At 37.2% G+C, this 21,370-nt stretch overlaps 1 protein-coding gene across 5 annotated transcripts in view; it reads left to right on the top strand.

The window, feature by feature from the left end:
* Positions 1 to 21,370, top strand: part of BMP5 (bone morphogenetic protein 5) — a 78,045-nt gene that overhangs the window by 30,232 nt on the left and 26,443 nt on the right. For 3 of the 5 annotated variants that reach the window (XM_068937399.1, XM_009687031.2, XM_068937400.1), the window contains 2 exons: positions 11,820 to 12,012; positions 17,589 to 17,737. In XM_068937399.1, the coding sequence (XP_068793500.1) occupies positions 11,820 to 12,012; positions 17,589 to 17,737 (342 nt within the window). Of the gene's footprint in view, positions 1 to 11,804; positions 12,013 to 17,588; positions 17,738 to 21,370 lie in introns of all 5 variants that reach the window. The other 2 variants (XM_068937398.1, XM_009687030.2) reach the window with 1 other exon arrangement.

Here is a 21,370-nt window from a genome sequence, read left to right as displayed (position 1 = left end):
TGCATCCATTAGAAAGGGGTGACTGCAAAGGCTGTGGTCACTGGGATGTGCTTGGAGGTTGTCTGTACAGGGGAGACCTAATTTAAAAGGTCCATCAGGGCTTTCAAGTGAACAAAACAGACACGCGTATGAACTGAAAACTTGGCTCCGTGGACATAGAATAAGTTATGAGAAAAGGACCAGACCTGTTCATCTTAGGTTGAGGTTGGTACCTGCTGCAATACAAGATGCAAACTTCTTTTATCAGCATTTTACTAATGGTGCATGACTTTGGGCCCATGAGATGTGCTATGGCCTCCATTAAACCTTGCTACTCCCGCTTGTCTTTAGGCTTGCCTGAAGTGTGCCCTGGAGCGTGCCCTGGTCAAAATGGGAATGAAAGAGAACCCCCAAAAGAAGAGACTGCGACGCTTTCTATTTTGGGGATGGGCAACAGATGGTTCTGAGTTACTTTATAAAGAAAACCAGGCCTATCAGCTAAGAACAGGGCAGCGGTCACTTCTAGCCCCAGTAGAAACAAAGGTTTAGTGCAAACAGCTGCAAAGGCTGATCACACACTGTAAAACAAATGCCAAATATTCTTAATAGTGCTGTATGTAAAAAATTGCATGCGAAATAAAAATACAGTGTTAGTGGCCACATTCCCACTCCCTGCTCGTCTTTACCCTCTGCTCAAAAAGACACTAAAATTTTGTCTGAGACACATTAGCTCAGTTATTAAGTGAGTTGTTATTAGCTCAGTGGAGTTTCAGGAAGTCATCTTCACTGTTTCAGAGATTTGCTTTATTGATAGATGCTCCTACAATAAACATGGATGTTCTATGTGTAAGTAATTTGTCCAGGAACTAAAGACATATACCTATGAAGCATTATTTTTACATGCACATGAGAAACGCAGTTCCAGGTGGAACAACAGTGCAAACACAGGAATGGTGCAAGCATCACAGAGGAGGGGGGTCTTTCTCTTGTTATAGTTATTTCCATCAATGTTTGCCTTTTTTTTTTTTTTTTGGAGTGCATGCAGTGATGATCTTGTTAGGACAATTGCTGGATGTGCATTTCTACGCAAAGTGTCATGTTTCTTCTTTCTACTTTGGAAATGATTTTCATTCTTTCTATGTCATTTTGACACTTCTGTGCCTCTCTCCCCCAGTCTGTCCTAAGTAACAGGAACATGCCTATTGTGAGGGATCACCAACCTGTTTTTGTGTTCCTTAGAGCTAATCTGAGGTCTTCCATGGCACAAATATTTTTTTGAGAAGACTAGGTTTTTTCTCAAGTAGCCTATGGCTAATGCTGGGTGGCCAGCACAGAGGACTTTTAATTCACTGTCAGTTAGTGCGTTTCTGCACTGAAAGAGGGTTGAAACAGTGGGTAAGACTTAATTTAACTAACTGGGTAAGACTTAAATTAAGTTTCTTTCAGAAAAAGAAAATCCATGTGTTTGTTGCTTCCCAGTGAGGAGGTTTATTCAGTATGGGATTATACATGGGTGAAATAGTCTCTCCTTGTGATGAATAAATCCTGATCAGAATCCAGACTACCAGAGCTGTAGAGGACAGGGTTCGGCCTGAATCAGTATAACAAGCTGTTAAAATCACAGCCAGCTCCCAGCCTGGCTGTTAAAACCCGCCTGCTGAAAGTGCCCCTCCTTGCCATGACTGCCTGCTGCCCTGGCACCGCTTCCTCGTGCTCCCGTTTGCACCTGGACACGAGGTCTGGGAGGGCCCCGGCGCTCCTGCCCCTGCCTTGCCTCTGCCCCCAGCTCCGTTCCGCTTCCCCACTGCTCAGGGTCATCCGAGCGGGTGGGATAGTGTCGGCCAACAGCAAGTATGCATAGCGCGTTTCTTCAAAATAAGGGGTAAAAATACATAGCGGATGACATTCCAGTGTCTTTGTATTTTTAATTTTTAAGGTCGTGATTCAGTTAATATGACGATTAGCCCAGTACACGTTTGTGCACACAAAGTACACATTTGAGGAACTCCTAATTAAGTGGAACCATACTGTCATATCAGCAAAGAATGTGGCCTTAGGTCAGTTATTTCTGTAAATACGTGTATTTCATATCCTATATAAAATATAGTGTATCAAAATAATTTTTAAATTATTGTATATAGTAAGAATTTTTCTGTTCTCTGAATGAGAAGTTCTTGAGGGTTTTTGTTCCCCATCGTTGTTACAGCTGGACTGATTTTATTGAATATTCGGTCGGTGTTAAACATTTGGAAAAGAAAATGCAGCAGGGTAATAGTAATTGCCTACTTAGTCTCAGGTCTCTTAAAGATATGTTGTTGTATATATTCTGGAACAGCTTCCATACTTCAGTCAAATATAGTTTATTGTAATGTGTCATACACTTATAAATCTGAAGTGAGTGTAGTATTAGTAACACTAAAATACTCAAATAGGAGTTCAAGTTAAACACAAAATAGCGTGCACCCAGCCATATCCAGTTAGATATGTGGAAACAACTTCTATAGCTTTTCCGACAAATTTTACTGTGGGAAATGGATGAGGTTTATTAGACAATGTGTGCAAATGCTAAATGGTAGAGTGACTTGCCACCATTTGGTGGAAGTGAGTAGAGGGTTAACATGAGAAGGAATAAAGAAGATGTGGGAAGACAGAATACGCTTTAATGTTTAGGTTTTACTCCCCTGTCAGTTGCCCTATGATGATATGTACCCTTTCGCCCTTCTCAGAAGTTACGTTCCATCTGTATACTTTTACAGTGTCAAAACAGTTATAACTTACACCTATTTTCTGACCATTGGATCCCAGAGGTATAACTTTTGTTCCTATTCGGTTGCCGCTGAACCCAAGAGGAATTTTTTTTCTGTCATTTGTTAACCTTGAGGTTGCGTTGATCTGACATCCTGACTTTCACACACAGTTAGAAACCTGGGAATAATTGTTAGTTTTCTTTGTGACAATTTGTGATTAGAGAAAAAAAAAATTAAATATCAGAAAAATGGAAGACGGTTGACAGACAATATCAAAATGTACTGGGTATGTCAAAGCCCCAGTGAAGCAGACATCAGTGAAAACATGAATTAATAACTTCAGTCATGAGGTGTAAGGATTTAGCCAATTTATCTATTCATTGGCCCAGAACTGCATAATGTATTACATAGTATATTGGTCTTTGTTCTAATCCAGTCTCTTCATTCAAGTAAAGATTTATTTTTCACTAATGAAACTGAATACGACCAGAAATCTAGTGGATAGGCATTTTTAACAAAGATATTTGTGACTGTGCCTCTGTCATACAATGTAACTTAGAATAATAAAGAAATCCTAGAGTCCTGACTTGTCACTTCCAAAACAGCAAACTTCAAACAACCTCTTCTTCATCACCTGCCCCCAGATTGTTGGTTATGGTACTTCCTTCTTATGGCACATTATTATGACCTACTAATAACACAAGATAAGTACGAAGTTCCTTTGTTACTCCTAGAAACAGTGACTAGCTGAACTTTAAACTGTTCTAATTTAAGGAAGAGGATTCAGCTGAGATTCATCCTGCTACTATAAGTAGGATTCCAAAATGCCATTATCTGCAGTATATCTTCTGTTGTGCCTTGTGCTACAGCTGCACTTCTGAAGTGAAAGTTTTTCATTCAACAGTTTGAAGCTCATTATAAAGTAGAAGCTAGAGAAAAAACTAGACTTTGAGGAAAGACTTTGTCAACTACCTTTGATATTAGGATTGTGATAATACTCAGACGTACAGTCTCATAGTTCTGCTCAGTTCCAAAACCCTGCTACAGCAGGATCAACCAATCTCTTTATTCTGGCTGCTTACTCCTACTGTTGCACTGGCCAAGATCAAACTAACCTAAGGAAAGGCAGGGTGTTGCTTTTCCACTTCTTCGATATCAACAACTGAAGCTTTCCAGCATTTAATTATTATTGGAGCAGCTGCAGTGTAGCACTTGTTTTGACTTGTCAAGCAATTGCATTTGGCTGGGAAGACAGAGAGAGGAGTAAATTGAATGAATAACACGTTTACCAATGAACTTTTCAACAAACCACTCGCATATGAATCAAGACCAGCAATGCCATTAAAACACACATTTTGTCCCATGATATTTTAGACAGTGTAAGGTAACAGGAAGGCATCATAAATGGTCTCATTATGGGCAGAACATCTGGCAGATTATGCCTGAGAAGGCAGCGCTCAGTCAACCCTCTTTGTCCTGGACATCTTGTTACGCCCGTGCTTATAAAAGCTGTTGGTAGGCACAGTCATACTGTTCCTGCTAAGGGTGACTGCTGAACACTTTTAACTACTAACTGAGCTCTGATTCTTAAAACAATTCAGGCAAAAGCAAATTTATCCCTTTTCCTTTTCTCTTACATTCTCTTACCATGCCTTTGCAATTTCTTCAATTTGTTGCCTAGTTTATTGCCTAGTTTACCACTTACTAAAGTTGAATATATTGTGCATATGTTTTGAGGGGATTTGAAAGTAGAAATAACATCATTTCAAAACCCACCTGATGAACAATTTAGTGTTTTAAACTATTTTTAGTTTTCAAATGTGTATTTTTTTAACTGGTAAGAATCTAGCAGATCTTAAGAACTTAAAATTTTAATAATAGACCAGTTCTTTCCTGATCATTCTCAAACAATGTAATTATAAAGTGTTTGGGTAAGATCCTTGAGTATTCTAACTTAATTTTGTTATAAAGCATGGGATATTGAAGTCTATAAAGAATGAAAAGTAATGTGCTTTTCAAAAAAGTCCAGATGACGTCTTTTTTTAATTTTTTTTTAATTTCTCGTGCTTTTTACTCTTGCTCTAGAACCTGTTGCTGTCACTGAAATTTTTTCATTAACTTTATCTTGCCTTGAATAACTTTGTAATGCATACATTTCAGTAATTCTGTGTAATAACGGAAGGGGTATTCTGCTATTAAAAATCTGTATTCAGAAGACAAGAGATGATTTTTCACATATTGAAAGCGCCAGTAACTGCATAGTATTTCTTCAGATGATTTTAAAACTGTCCCTAATTTAGTTAAACAAAATAGCCAAATGTTGCTCATTGATGACAGTAACTGATTGAAAATAAAGACTTTAGTGAAATAACTCTAAACTTACAATAGTGTAACTTGCTTCAAAATGTGAGCCACCAAGCTTTCTGCTTTGTCTTTTAATAAAAAAAATGCAAAAGCTATTTACATCACTCTTTCAGAACCACATTTGTAAATCTATAGTCATTTTAAATACAACCATTCTAATATTATCAAATATAGATTAACTCACATAAACAGTACTGCAATACTGTAGTTTTAAAGAGATAGAAGTGTTGCAATGAGAAAGGTAAAGTTTCCGGAGACTTTGCCTCCTTAATTAAGCTCTCATTGGTTATGGAAATAGTTTTGCCTCAGTTGGAGGGGGTCAGAATTTGGAGTAAGGTTCTGACAATGAGTTTGATGTTTCAGATAGATAGGTTACGAGTGGGATGTAATTTGGGAAGAGAGATAATTGTGGGGCCCTCAGTTTCAGCCAGTGCCTACATTTTGATCTAAGGGCTCCTAATATGCCCAAACTTGGGCCTTGAATATGTGCTGATCCAGTTTGGCCAGAGATAAGCTCCCAAAAGGTCTCAGTTCAGAAGGTAAATTCTGAACATGCCTAAGACATCACAGAATCCTACACAATGTATTTTCCTGCAGAAAGCAGGTGTTAATGATGCCATCTCCATGAACACCTTTCATGGTTTAATTCCTCACTGAGGAAAAGGGAAGGAGGTGAGGAGGGAAAGAGGAGGGATATGAAGCCTATATCACCCACTTTGCCTTACTACCAGCTACAGAATATGAGCAGGGGCACCAGCCCTCCCCTGCTCTGCTGTTCAACATGGGTCACAGTGCAGAAAGATATGTAGGAGACCTGGTACCAGAAGGAGGACAAGCAAGCTGACATATGACTCCGAAGCTTTGTAGGGCAGGACACTCAGCTGAATAACAATTATCCAATAGATGCCTAATATCAGATGAATAAAAAGTCAGATGTGGGAATAAAAACTTATTTTATTCTCATTTTGACCCCCCCCCCAGTTCTTCCATTTCTTCTGTGGAGTCGCCCAGGATGCCCCTCTACCAGGCTACTCAATATTCCAGTCCTTAGGATACAGTTAGAGAAAGTAGCTGATACAGATGGAAACGCCCTTTGGCTGAGAAGGGGCTATCTCCTGTTTCTGGTCTCTGAGACTCCAGCTAACTAACTAAAGAGGAAATGCAGATATATTCCTCTGTTCTTCTTACTGGCTGGCTCGAGACAGTTGACCCTTAGCAAACAGAAGTGTCTCTCTATTGACTGTATCAGGAAGATGTCTCTGGTGTCTGAAACATTCTTCTGAGGACAGGCAACTATTTTTATGAATTTCAATGTCTAACTTCAAATAGACTTTCAGAGTCTGGGTCAGGGTTTTTTAAAATTCCATAAAACGGATTAAGTCTTACACAGATTAAATCTTATACTAGTAAAAGTCTTAGACCAGTATTTACATCTCTGATAATTTTTTGTAATAATCACTTTTGTAAAATATTTTTTACAATAGTTTTACTTAAAAATGTCCTTTCAACTTACTTAAAACCTCTTTTAGAAGGACTGCAGTCCCTACTTAAAGACCACTGGTGGAAAAAAACCCCTGCCATTTACTTCAATGGGCTTTTAATCAGATCGTGTATTTTTAGGGCTTCTAGAGTACAGAAATGGAAGATGCACTTGTGCACTTGTTGAACTAAGCTTAATTTAAATTTCTAAAGTTAAAATAAGTTCATTTTCTACTGTGTAAAAGCCTGTACAAAGTTACAAAGCTTTAAAAATACATTTTTTTAATCTGTTATGTAGCATCCTTAAGTATTTGCTCTGCAGAATGTGAATGATGTTCAGTCTAATGTGCTTCTTACCTTCTCTCAGATGCATTTCATTAAGATATCTACCTCTAGCAAAGTTTTTTTTAAGCTTTCACTCAGCTCTGGGATCACATCTTTTATGCTACCTACAGGCCTTATTGCTATATTTTGTTAAGTGTGTTACCCCTTTAAATAATCTGCTCCTGGAAGAGACAATGGGTTTTTAGAATTTGGATTTTGGAGAGAAGAGCAAGAATGAAGTAAATAGTTATTTGATGTCTGTCTTTTCACAGTAGCACAATAGCTAATTCCTAGGGCCTCTGACCTTTTAGTGTCCTGTAACAGAGTACTTGCATTAATCTGTTGCTTATCTGTCACCTACCACATTTGATATTTCCAGCCTCTGCTTTCAATTATCAGTCATTAGAGGCAGCACTGAGTAATTTCAGGAGAAAACGCCTGGAACCTTTGACCTGTTTTTGTCAGATAACCACAAGTGTTCACTGCAGATAAACTATCATTTCATTATATTCAAGATGTAAACGAGTGTCGTTTGTAGTGTATCAGCTTACTGTAACCTTTATCACCTCGAAGTGATTAAAACTGCCTAGTTTACTTAGCGCTTATGCAAAGAATTCAGAGTCAAACAGCGAAATTCGGTGAGATTAGTGTAAATGGCCCCTCACAGTCACATGGTCTGTAAGACCTTTGGTTTTGTCTTGGCATGTATATTTAGTAGTTAAACAGTGACATTAAGTTTATTAGTGAGGCTTCACTATGTGTGCATCCAGTCAGGATCTTGGGATCTTACACTGCAAAATCAGCCTATTACAACATAGCTTTGATTTGATCCTTAGTTTGATGAAGCAGCTTTCACTTTCCACCCATGTCACAACATATCAGCCTCTTCGGGAAAGGTAAAACATACGGCAGTGGGAAACTAGTGGGTAGTGAAAGAACATGTATCATAGTCCCTCACACACTTGGCGTAAAGTTGTCGCTAGCACTTCTTACGTTGTAATGTTTAAGCTCTATCAACAGACGTTTATAGCTGAGTCCATAGTATACTGATTGCTTATTACACTGCCCATCCATTTGGATGCTTTATGTTTTTTCCAGAAGGCCATACTTTTCTTTACTGAAAATTTGTACCGTTCTCAGATTCATTTATACAAATATTTTCTCCTGATATCCGTGATGATCCTTTTTCTAAAGTATCTCTACGGTGTAAATTTGTCTTCTCTCTTCTGATAAATGTGCTTAGTGTAAATATATAAATATTTCATCAGTGAGCTGCATGGGTGCAAAAATTATTCTTTACCATCTTACACAAACAAGCATTTGTGATAGTGCCCCAAGCTATGACTTGCCTAATGTAACCATAGGGCTGACTATATTAGCTTCAAGTGGTATTTTAAATTGATGCTAAGAATCTTGGTCAATGAAAGCAAATGAACTTTCATGTAATCAGCACCGATATCCTGTTGACCCTGATATTCTAGATTATTTTTAATGAGAAAAATTATTTTCCTACAATGGTTAAAAAAGTACTTCCTCATTTTCTAGTCAACTGTTTTATAGATGCTGTGATCAAACCGAGAGATAGATGCATTTTGGCAGGTGAAATGGGTGTTGGGATGACATGAGAATATAGAAAAATTAAATTAAAAAAGTATTAAATTAAAATTAATGTAATTACAAATCTTAACTTGTATTTTACAGGCTGTCACTGTTGAATAGCTCTTGCAAGTGAAATAAAAATATTTGAAACTTAGCGCCCCTCAGGAATTTGTGTCATTTCAGCAGAACAAAGAACCTAGGAGATATCCTGACTAAACGCTCAGGGTCTCCCCTGACAAGGCAGTTTTTCATCCCTGGCTAATATAGAAGTGATCTAGACTTGTGTATTATCTTCAGTAGTAAAATAATTAATTTCATTAAATAAGTTTCTCTTTTGCTTTTATGATTTAATTCTGTCATTCTAGTTATTAGACAATATTACAACATCATAGCAATGGCTTTTTTTTTCAGTTCACTATATAATGCAAAACTTTAACCTGTCCAAAGCTGTTTTTATGTTTTGTACATTGGCCTACAGAAATTTACAGTTTGACGTTCTGGCTTTGCTGTGGACAGTGGGACCTCTTCGGACTCAGGGTTTTTCACAGTTTATAGTGACTGTCTTATTCAATCCTTCATTTGTATAGTCTGTTATTACTCATAACTTACCTGTAAATTCTGTCCTAGCAAGTCTAGGCCTAAGGAAATTTTGAAATAGAGGCTGATTGCATCCTTTTCAGATGGCAGTGCTGTCTTTTCCTGGGGTATACATGGGAACATAGATAAGTAACACCTATTTTAGCTGTAATAATTAATTTTGCACTCAACAGGAAATTGCTATCAGTATTCTTTCAGCAGTTGTGAGTGGTCCTGAGAGAATACTACCAATGTTATCATGGTGCATTGTAGATGTTTGTGTCCAAACAGTAACATCTATGGAGCGAATTACTGTTTCCAAACTAATGTTACTAATTAGAATGTACTTGTAAGAAACTAGACTAAAGAAAACCTCCAACCCAAATGAAAACAAAACAACATAGGAGCACTGGCTTTTAAAACCTTCATTTAGAGTGTAATTCTCCAATGCTTACTCATAGTAATATAGTGCGTAGTGCTTAATTACCCATAAATGCTGGTAAGTAGTTGTTGAATAAATATTAACCAAGGAGTATCAGAAGTGATTGCTACTTTAATTCTACTTTTAATATATTTTACATCTGAAGATTACTTTTGTATCTGTTCCACTATAATTTAGAAATTATGTTGTAATATTAGAAACTTGCAATTAAATCTTTATTCTAGAAAAATCCTTACCAGTTCACTGCATTTGCATATGCTAATCCTCACCAGGTTCTCTCAGAAATGAAAGGCTTAAGAAAAAAAGCAAGCAAACTCCAAACCTGTCTGTATATATCTCCCAGTTTCAAATCTAGCAATGGAGCTGCTAAATAGCCTGTATCCTGTTTCTCTTCAGTAGCAGCCCATTCGTCTTCAAATACAGAACAGCCAGCTTATACGCTTCTGCCTCTTTTCTGCTTTACTTTTTCTACATCATGTAACATGGCAAACCCATGTAAGCTAAATAGGCATTAGAGCCAAGTAAACTTCACAGTCAGCAGACAATTTTCCTTTTGTCAGCCAGGAGAAAGTTCATTTTCACTGAATTAAAGACAAAGTGTTCTTATAGCCTATATATTTTGTTTGCTGTGGTTCTTACGGCAACATAAACCTGTACATTTTAAAGAATTATGCTAATGAAAACAATGATGGTTTACATTTTTGAAAGTGTACTCTAAAGGACTAGATATAAGGCCACTGACGGCTTAAACACATCTCTGAAAATAATGTAAATACTTCTGCATCAATAGCACTCATTTACATTCGTTCCTAACTATACCCTTATATGGCCCTCCCAAAACATAGTTGTTTCTTCTAATATATTTCTATTTTGTAATACCACATACATAGTATATTAATACACACACGTACATATACAAACAAGTATTATTTTATATCTATCTAAAATGTGTGGATGCACATATGTGCATGTGCATCTAATTATAAATATGCAGGCATTGTATTAATATTTATTTATATATGTAACATTCTGTAATCTAGACATGTGCTTTTTTAGAACTAACATTAATCCTCTCCTAGATCTGAGGAATATTAATACTAAAGCTGGGTAAATGAGTGGGGCTTAGTTGGGGGGGAATGTTGAGTGGAGCTGGGTACAGCCGTAAGAGTTTAGTTGGTTATCTAAACTGAATACCAGGTTTGAACAGTTTAGGCTTTGTCCATCCTCAACAAATCAAAACACCTACATCATGAAGAAGATGGAGCAACTTCTGAAATGTCACAGAGCATGGAGCACTACCTTGTTCAGAGGTCGAAAACACGTTGTACTCTGCGGGAATGAAAACTACAGATCACTTTCCCTTCCATGTCTGTAAAATTCAAAGTATTAATCCTAAAAGTTGGTCATCAGTCAGTATCGTGGCCTGTAGGTTTGCTTGCCACATTAAAGCACTTATTCTGTTAAGAAAGTCATTCCTAATTCTGGATCAGATCTGCAGTTAATAGGTGAATTATCCCCAAATCAGTTGTAAATTCAAATCAAGGAAAAGTCTGTCTTCTCCTCTTTAAAATTCTGTGCAACCCTGGATAAGCAATGAGGGGATTAGCTTATCTTTTGGAAACTGTGGCAGCATCAGAAACCCTGGAAGCTGCTCCTGCAACCCTGCCGTATCTCTAGGAGGACTGAGGAGCACGGCGTCCTCCGCAGCCTGGCTGCCCGAACCACTCAGCCCTCGTTCACGGTACCCTTCTCTGCACTGCTGGCAGGAGGACCTTTAGGCCGTTAGATCACACCATGTTAATTAACATGATGTAACCGCTTCTTAAATGTGTAGTAGTTGCACTTTAGCACCTCTTCAGAATTTATTACATTAAATGGAAATAATCAGCCTTCCTCCTGTCTGTCCAGTTGCTCCCTGCAACACTGTTTTCCAGAGCTGTCTTATGTCTCTGACATTACTGCTGCTGCACTTATGATTGAACTCAAGTCCTAAATCCTTTCTCAGATTTTAGTTTGCCCGTATTCCTAGCTACTTTAACATCATACCCTCTTTCAGCTTTTTTTGATATTCTTTCCACTCTGACTTCTGGAATTTGTATAAAAGCCACTGAGAGTTTTTCCTTTTGAACTGAAGACACTTGGCTTGTGGAATTTCCTTTAACTGGAAGTATGTCTGGACTTGTGGTTTTATTATTTGCAGTTTAGTATTGTTCTATTTGTTTACTTCTAAGCATAGGGAACACTGTTAATCGTAGGAAATGTGTGTCCACTTCACCTCTCTAATTTAAATTCAGCTCTTTTTCTAACAGTTGAAAGAGACAAAGACTTTTCTCATCAGCGAAGGCACTACAAGGAATTTCGATTTGACCTTACTCAAATCCCACATGGAGAAGCAGTGACAGCAGCTGAATTCCGGATTTATAAAGATAGAAGCAACAGCCGATTCGGGAATGAAACAATTCAGATTAGCATATATCAGATCATCAAGGAATATCCAAACAGGTACCTTGTTTATGTGCATGTGTTATGTTTCAAATAATGTCTCATGTTTCTATCTTAGTTGGAGAGACAATAACTGGTCATAAATGTACCCTCTGCAAGGTATTATTGCTGTCAGCTTAGCTTGTGTGGTATTAATTCCTAGGCAACAACAACAAATATTGAGCAACAATAAAACATATCTTCAATGTAATTTATTCTGGTGTTATGGAGAGTTACATAGCGAATCTCACCGAATAATCTGCCCGTACAGCTCTCTGCTGCTGCATGCAAAGAGGGGTGAGGATTAGTTTCTCAAAGAGCAAATGGTGGAATCATATGCACAGTGTGCGTCTGGAATTGGGAAAGACCCCATTTGCTGACACAGAGGTACTACAAGCCAAGATTCATTTAGCTCCTTAAAGGCAAATAAATTATTCGACTTTGTTTGCTTTTGAAGGAGCATGGCTTTTTTGCGTATGGGTTTAACATTCTGCAGAATGTAATTAAACACATCAAGTCATGCATAAACTTTAAGATGACATAGGCGCACTTAACACATGCTGCTTACCGAAACTGAAAATTTAAACAAGTATGACATTGCACATGAACAAATCTCTGATTCTAAGTTTGCAGAACACTCTATGTGACATATTTTCAAGACTGCAAAACCTAACTAAATGACCAAATTAGGCCAGGCAAAGTAGCTCAATACCTAAAATTACTACTACAAACTGTTAGCAATTCCAAGGCACTTCTGAAAAAAGCTATATGCTTCCAAAATGTTTAGTTTTGCGGCTAGATTGGTGAACATTTTGAAATAAAATTGTCGTATGGCTTTTCTCAGCCAAGGAGGTAAAAAAAAAAAGTTTTATTTTGAGATAAATGAAAACTTTCCCTCATCCTGGAACAGATAACACGCTTCCATTCCGGGTGTGTTTAACCAAAGCAAAGAAAATGGTTGCCTAAACTTGCAGAGCACTCTGGAGACCCCATCACCAGTTAGCTCAAAGTCCAGGCCAGAGTTCGAATCCCTTTCTGCTCACAAAGACTTGAGCTTGTACCTTCCAGGTGAGAACCCTGAACATACAAACATATAAAATTGTTATGGCTTTTTTCTTTCTCACCCAATAAACAATGAGGTATTTTGTATTAAGTGGAGCAGAACCAACAAGAGGGAATGAACTCATCCTTCCAGAGTACCTTTTGCTTTCTTAGGTTCACAGTGCAGAAATTGTTTTCCTCTATGTTTGCCTTGCAAAACTGCTGTTGACATAAGTCCTAAAAGAAACTTCTTGGAAGAAGGAAAAAAAACAGGAAGGAAGAGAATGTATTTATTTAAAAGGCACAAGTCAAGGTTAGGGTGATGTAAGTTCTGTAAGCACAAAAGTTTTTTTTAGGAATTAGTGAGTAAAGTTAGTTTTTTAATCTATTTTTTATTTCTTTTTGTTTTTATTTTTTCCCAATAAGTGGTTTCTGTTTTCTTTTAAGGAAGGTAAAAGTGCTTACTACTGTGAAATAAGATCAAACTTTAACAGTAGCTGGCTTGTTAAAATGACAATTATCTATATGGAACCTGTGGTGGTGAACCAATGAAGAATTCTACTGATTCCTTTAAAGTCTTATCTGCAAATTTCTGGGATAGTAAAAAGCACCAATTTCCATTTATAAACATAAAAGCCCCCTGTCCTCTAACTGAATCATGATGCTGGAAAGTGGCACCTGCAACAGTGTAGTTTCACCCATTTGCTTTTCACCGGTATGTCTGAGGAAACTTCAGACTTAGTCTAACAGTCAAGTGTTTACTTGCTATTGGCAGTCTTGCCAGTCTCTACTTATATATGGAGTATATAGAGAAAAATGCCTTAGAGGGATGAGATGAGAGAAGACCACAAGCTCTGTACTGTTCATATTGAAGTAAGGAACATTTTACTGGTTTCCTAGCTGCTTCTTGATGCCTCCGGATGGATGAGCTCCCAATAATACTTTATCATTGGTCTTTGCAATAATGTTACAGCTTTTGCTTTGGGACTCAGACCTCATTAGCATTATTCTTGACTTGTTTCCTCAGGATTGTCGTGCATATGTATATGAGATTTTAGGTGAAAATTTCTCAGAAGCTGCAGAAGCTGTAACTGCAGAATGCTCCACACTCCCTACTAGTGTGATACCACAGCAAAACCATTCAGTTCAACTCTGCTCCGCAACTCTTGCTTTAAACGGGGAGCTTGGGTTTCTGCTGGAGTTCTGCAATCTGGAGTGCACTTCTGCTATGCTTTTAGACCAGTATTGTGCAGGGCTTATGGCTTTGAGTTGCAGAATAAGGATTGCTTTGTAGTCTCAGTCATTTTTCTGTCTCCGTGGCAGCATGGCTGCTTAAGCGTGTGTATTGAATTCACTCAGAGTTCGCTGAAATGACAGTGTTTCAGATTGAAGTTTTCTATTTATTCTAAGGAAATGTGTAAAGCGCAGCCAATGGCAAGGCAAACTTTCCTACATAGCCCTGCCAAGGTACTCCTACCCTGATCTTTTCTCGTGACGAAAGTAATGTATTCGAACAGGCCAAATCCTTGTTCAAGATCTGGTGGCAGCTAGCCACTAATTTATCTAAACCCCAAGGATTCTTCCCACATTAGGGAATCCTCAAGTGGCATTAAGATGCTAAAGCAGCTTTCTGGAATGAGGCAAGAGGTGAAGCAGCATTATGGGGATGGCCTATTACATAGTAATCACAGTTCGATCTGGTCTAAAACTTTGCTAGGTTTCAAGGAACATATAGGTGGTTTATTCCATCTTCAGTTTCTTAAATGACCCAGGAGATCTGGAGCTTCTTAGACATTCTGCCCGTAGCCTCTTTGCTTAAATTCTTGACCAGAGTAGCGTTCTGTTGTAGACAACTGGCCCTTTGGGATCAGTCTGAGATCACTAAACTTAAACAGCCTCCATAAAGGTAAGGTCAATCAGCTGTATTCTGCCTGAATGTGTTCACTGTTTTGTTTCAGGCTATTTACGACATAATGCTTTACTTTTTTATTATGTGTTATGGGCTATTTTTTAAATAGAAATATTTTTTAAAATTAGAGCCAAAATTTACAGATGTTTTTCATTTTAAGTGTGATAGTTTTCGGTTTTCACAGAATAAAGGAGAATTTTGAAATTAAAAATGTCACAAAATATCTTGACAAATTTCAGTGACTGAAACCAGCAAATGGTGGAATACTGATCTCAGAGCAATCAGTTACTCGTGAGGGGTTAGGTTTTTGCCCTATGTTTATAATGAATTATGAAAAAAACTGTTTTTTTCCTGACAGATATTTTCAATTTCTGTAGTATGTTACATGGTCTAAATCATTAGCATTCATCTGGAGACTTCATTTTCTATTCCTCTGCCTGTTCTTAAGAATCAGTTCTACTTTTCTGTAGGTACCTACAACTAATACTTGGTTCATTTTCTGCGGTAATGGATGAGACCAATCTACTTGTTTAAGTCTAGGAATGTGGGGCAGAATATTGATATATCAATGTCAAAGATAGTTTAGCGTGTATTTCAGCTGCAGTACAGAATAATAAAGTCACGCTGAGGAAAGATTCTGAGGAGAAATCTGTACTTTATAAGGATTTCAGGACTGTACCCATTAGTAGTGCCCTATTCTAGTTTGGCATAGGAGGCATAGCTCTTTTGAGGATATTTCATTCAGTCAGTGCTAAGTGTAGAGCTGAATGAATCTGTATAGGAAAATAACTGTGCATTCTTGCAGAAAAGACAAACATGAAGTCATAGCACTGTAATATTGTAAAAGTTTATATTCCAAAAAATTTTACAGTTTTCTGTTAAATTTACCGAAGGATACAAGAAATATTTACAAATAGCCATCTAAAAGACTATCCCATTCCGAACTAAACCTTTCAGGTTTAAAGTTCTGATAAAACTGCTTATTAGAGAAAAAAATTGGCATTTAAGACTCCAGAGAGTACTATTTATGAGCTTGTGGTACGTTGTTAATTTGTTCAGTGCTAGCATAGCAGGTCAGGCCTGTTAGAATTGTAAGATTCTTTTCATGTTAGCTCCAGAGGGAGAAGGTATGTTTTCTCCTTGTGTGGTCATTGACACAGTTAGTTATGCTAGAACAGCAATGATAAGATCCCAGCAGAAGATTATAGTTCAACAGAAGAAAAAAAGGAGAATTGAAAGAAAGCTCTTTCAATTTTCATAGAAAAATAAAAAAAAAAAAAACACATAAAATACGACCCCTTCATCATTGCTGTACTCTTTAACCTGATGCTTCAGATATTTCTCACATGTAAGTAAACGTATGCTTCTCTCAACTCTTTCGGTCTTATTTTTTGAGTGCTGAACAATCACGGTTTCAAGAGCTACACAAGATTTTTTTCAGCGTGAGAACTTTTAGGTCCATTTAAAGTAGTTAGTAAGTAATCACCTGTCATGTCATTGTGATTAAGCAGCATTAGACTGCAGTGACAAGACCACCATAATTTTAAATTCATTTATTATACAGAAAGTCTGTTATCTCTGTCTGTCTTACCTCCTTAAGTATATATTCATGCTGTCTGTGAGGTAACGGTACCATTCCAAGGTTTGTATAAGCCAAGTCTGTCTATAGTTGACTTGGACAGTCAAAACATGAAATAAAATATTTCGTCTTGCATTCTAGTCTTTTGATTACGGCAGAAAAGAAATAAGTTTCTGTAGCTATGCATTTCAGTTAAGAAGGCTAAATGGTGAAAACAATTTTTAATAATGCATGCTGCTTTGCAGGAGGAGGGTAAAGTGATAATGAGAGTTAAATATCTTGCTTTTAGTATGGTTATTGAAGGACATTATTTGTAATACAGATGTGGTTCTGGAACTGATTGTGTCAGGAGATTTATGAAAACAGGACATATAAATGATCCATGTGAAACATTTAATAACACAATTATATTAGCTCCCTTTAGTAGTCTTCCTGAATTACTGGAAAGTTTTGTGGGAAGAAATTTTGGAATATACCAGGGAACTCGGGGTTAAAGTACGTTACTGAATAGGTATATAATTTCTACTTTGCTATGTAGACTTATTTTCTAAACATATGCACTAATATGAAACTCTCTAAACTGTCGCATGTTCATGTTTTGTCATATGATACAGCTGCTGTCATATGTTATTAATAACAATTTTTTTAGCAACACTTTGCCTTTCAATTTCAGTTGAAATTGGAATGTGATTTTGACTTTTTTATTTTTTTTACTGTACAATTTATAAAAGTTAATCTTCCTGAGATATTCTAGTGCTGAAAGATGAATCCTTTATGAACAATCTTGATTATTCATTTTGTGTATGCATGTCAGGCAGCTAGATTTTTCAGACTTCTCAGAACTATAGCTTTTGTGTGTGGAGACCCATTTAAGAAAGGCCTCTAAGGGGAAATACCTATATTATAATTAACAATTATGTCAGGTACAGCATATGCTGTACTGTGTCATGATGAGGATATGTCAAAGGATTATTCATTTGGACTTGAGGAAGTTATTGTCAGCAAGAAAGTTAGGGACAAAAAGTGATAATATCTGAATGCCCTAACTCTCTATTTTCCTTAACTTAGGGATGCAGACTTGTTCCTGTTAGACACAAGAAAGGCTCAGGCTTCTGATGTGGGCTGGTTTGTATTTGACATTACTGTGACCAGCAATCACTGGGTGATTAATCCACAGAACAATCTGGGCTTGCAACTCTGCGCTGAAACTGGGGATGGTAAGATAACTATAGATCATAACTCTGTGTATGCTCTTGTGGCCTGTTTCTGTGAACTTTTTCTGGACAGAGTGTATTTTAACTCCGATAGGTGACAATTCACTGCGAGTTTATAAGAGAAGAACACAGTCTTTCTTGTCCTGCCATAGCCCTAGCCAGCATACTTTTTAATATTCTCAGTTCTGTAGAATATGGCAGTTATAAAACTAGATTGAATCAAGTTAAATTAAATTAAGTTTGGGATAAAAGCTCTTATATAAAAAATAAAATTTCATTTTAAGGTTCTTCCACTGATGATTAAATACATACTTTCTGGAAACACAAGCGTATTTGTGGAATTTTTGTTTTATAAAGTGTCAAAGATGTTTCTGGGCTGGACCATGGAGAAAAGCATAAAGAAACCCCAGGACTGTTCAGAAGTTACCTTGTAATCACTGATACTGATGCTGGAGAAAGGTTAAGAATGGTGTAATGTGGGAGTTGTTTTCTATCCTTTGAAAAAAAATTAATTTCAAACCTTTTTTATTTTGCAATGGGTCAAAAAATTGAAAATTCAAAAATTTTCATTAGCTGAAAATTGGAAAGAATACTACCGAATTAATCAGATTCATAGTTGTTTTTTTAGTTTAAAATGACTAAAGTATTACAGTATTCACAGTTATCCTGTTCATTAAAAAGTGAAAATGCATCTTGATGCAAAATAATATTTTTAGAAGAATTGTACATTACTTATTCTTCTTTAGAAACTAATAAAAAGAGAATTATATGCTGTTTTTTCTGGGACGGTTCACTTAATCCACACTACTTTACAAGCAAACTTTTAGATTTAGCTCTTTCTTGTCAAAAAGCTTTTTATGTCAAAGGTCAGGGGTTCTATGATGCCAGTTAATCTAAACCTTAGCTGACATAATGTTAATGAGTAGCAGAAGAAATCGTGATGTAAGGATTAATATATACATTTTTCTTCTTGTTTTGTTCTGGCTACGTTTTCTTGTTGGTTTTGATCTGAATTCCCCCTCGGGCTCCACCGGGCTGTGAACAAAGCTGCTCATACTTTTTTGGCAAGTGCTGGGGAGTTACGTTAAAAACTGCTGTGGCCTCCATGTCCTCTGTGAGGCATCGTGAGAAAAGGAGTTGGTAGACTTCAACCCGGGGGGTGGTTTCACCTAACATTGCCTATATAGCCCCAATAGGGTCAGTGCAAAAGGAAGACACCAGTGTGGAGAAGAGCACATAATTACTATATTCAGCTGGTCTTCAGTGGCCCTCACCTGAGCACAGGCTCCAGGGGAAGTAGCTGCTTTCAGTGGACCACTGCATTGGGCAGTCTTCAGCCCTCACAATTCTGGAGAGGTGGCACCTCCGTCAGGCATCCAAATTAGGTGGGCTGGCATCCGTCCAGTTTTCTGGCTCGAACACAAACTCCATCTCTGCCTTTTTTTCCAGGAGGTTCAAATACAAGAATTCTCAAAAATTAAATAGCCATGAAAGGCATTCATTAAGAAACCCTGGAACTAGAAATAGTGGGAGCAATTTGTTGGTTCTAGCCTTGAAATTATATTGGTTCAGTAAACAGCAGGAAAGTTTGTATGGGTAGAAGGAAAACTTTAGATTAATACACTGAAGAAATTGTAAAAGAACTGTTTATGCAAATTTTTCCTGTCTTAGTCCCAAGATCAGGAAAGTGATAGATAATTTTCTTCCATAAATTCCAAAGCCACTGACAGCTTTGCCTTCTGCATCACACTTATTCGCATTTCTTAAGGTAGTTGCTCTAGTGAGGAGGGAATTCCCCTCTTTTCTCAGTTTCTGTTCCCTTTTCAGTTTATTCATGGAAGAAGAGGGCCATTTTAGGGATCACTGTTTTCAAAACTATAACGAAGAGCTATGCCATGCCATTTCAGCTTAGTATAAGGAAAATCATCCTTTCAGGCTCGTACAATTTTGATTATTTTTATTGGGTTGCTGTTTCTTCTGGAGGCTATTAGAAACACCAGCAGTTGAATGATATGTTTGTGTACAGATGGAACATGAATTTTTATACATGACTCAGTATGTAGCAGATCCTGTTTATAACCCAGAGAACCCCACCCACTTTTCCTCCAATCATTTTTCTATGAAAGTTTGGAGATTAATTAAAATCAACGGAAAACCCTTCCATTGGCTTAAGTGAACTTTGGGCCGCGCAATTCTGAAGCTCATTTCTTCATGCCTTTGGCTGGTCATTGAGTTATGGGAAGTACAAGATTGGGTTCTGCCCCAGGAGCCAATGGAACACTTACAATAAGATCTGATCCATTCAACTCTGTTGCAACAGATCATTAAACTAAATAGGATTCTGTTAAGTCAGAGGGTTTATGTTTGAGGTATTCAGATGCTGCGCTGGGGCCCTGGGAAATAAAGTCTGTAGACGCATAGTAATTTTTTTAGAGTTATTCCTGTAGCATCTTTAAAATGCGACACCAGTAATTACTGAGACTCTGGGGTGTCACTATCTTGTTACCATTAGCATTAATTGTAATCTTATAGTTATCCTTCAGTGACTTTTTAGGCAATTACTTGTGTAGATATATTTCTTTGGTGAAGAAATTTTATTTCCCTGAAGATGGGATTTTTATTTTCCCTAAAGATGGCACATAAATAATAATGTGTCTACATGAAGGATAAAAAATTTTGTAACTATTTAATATAGCAGTTTGATAAAAACAGCTTTGGAAGAATCTCTGGTTGTTGCAATTCATATTTTCCCCTTTGAAAACACTGAAAAAGTACAAAAGGCCACATGACATAGGAATGTGTTTTCTTTTTTCTTTAAGACAGTATTTGGTATCATACGCATCGTTTTAGCATGAAATGTAGACTCTTTCTCTTAATGGGACATTTTATTTTGAACAGTAAGAATAAAGGTTTGCATGACACATATGGAAGCTGTCAACATATAATGCACTGTTTCCCTGGGGCTGTGGTAAATTAAGGATCAGATTTTTTTGATTCTCTTTTTTAATAGCTCCTCAACATTCTGCTGCATCCCCCTTTGGCCGATTCTCTCCTTTTGACACCAAAACTCTCTATGGTGTTTAAAATGAGAGGTGATCATTTTCACACTGATGGAAGTAAGGGTGTTAGATGAACTGCAGCACAAAATCAATGCAGATGCAGAATCAATTTGAAAAACTCCATGTGACACTTTTCCTGTATGTATACCATATGTCTCATAAGACTTAAAACATGTTCCAGTGAATCAGCACCTTTGTATTAACACTTAACATTTTTATAATTGGAAGTTAGCAACAGTTTGCACATCATTTTTACTGGAGGCGTATAAAAAGCTGCAAGAATATTCCTTTTGCTGTTTATGTCGTTCATGCTGAAGAGAACCTGGTGTTGTCTACTCAGAATGGGAGAGAGAAAATGTCTAACTCTGATTATTGCTGGTCCACAGAATGAGACAGATCCCAAACACACAGCTCTCAATACAACATCCCAGGTAGCCTCCATGTCCCATATCTTTCTGTGTCTTTTCCTAGACCACTATGGCTCTTATTTATTTTCCATCTGTCTGCACATCACAGGCAAAGAAACTGATGGCAACTTTGACAAGCCCAAGCTGATTAAGGTGATTTCTGTTACCAT

This window comes from Struthio camelus, chromosome 3 (genome assembly GCF_040807025.1).
Source record: "Struthio camelus isolate bStrCam1 chromosome 3, bStrCam1.hap1, whole genome shotgun sequence".
Lineage (NCBI taxonomy): Eukaryota > Metazoa > Chordata > Aves > Struthioniformes > Struthionidae > Struthio > Struthio camelus.
Note: the sequence above shows the minus strand (reverse complement) of the source record. Positions and strands in the feature narration are given on the sequence as shown.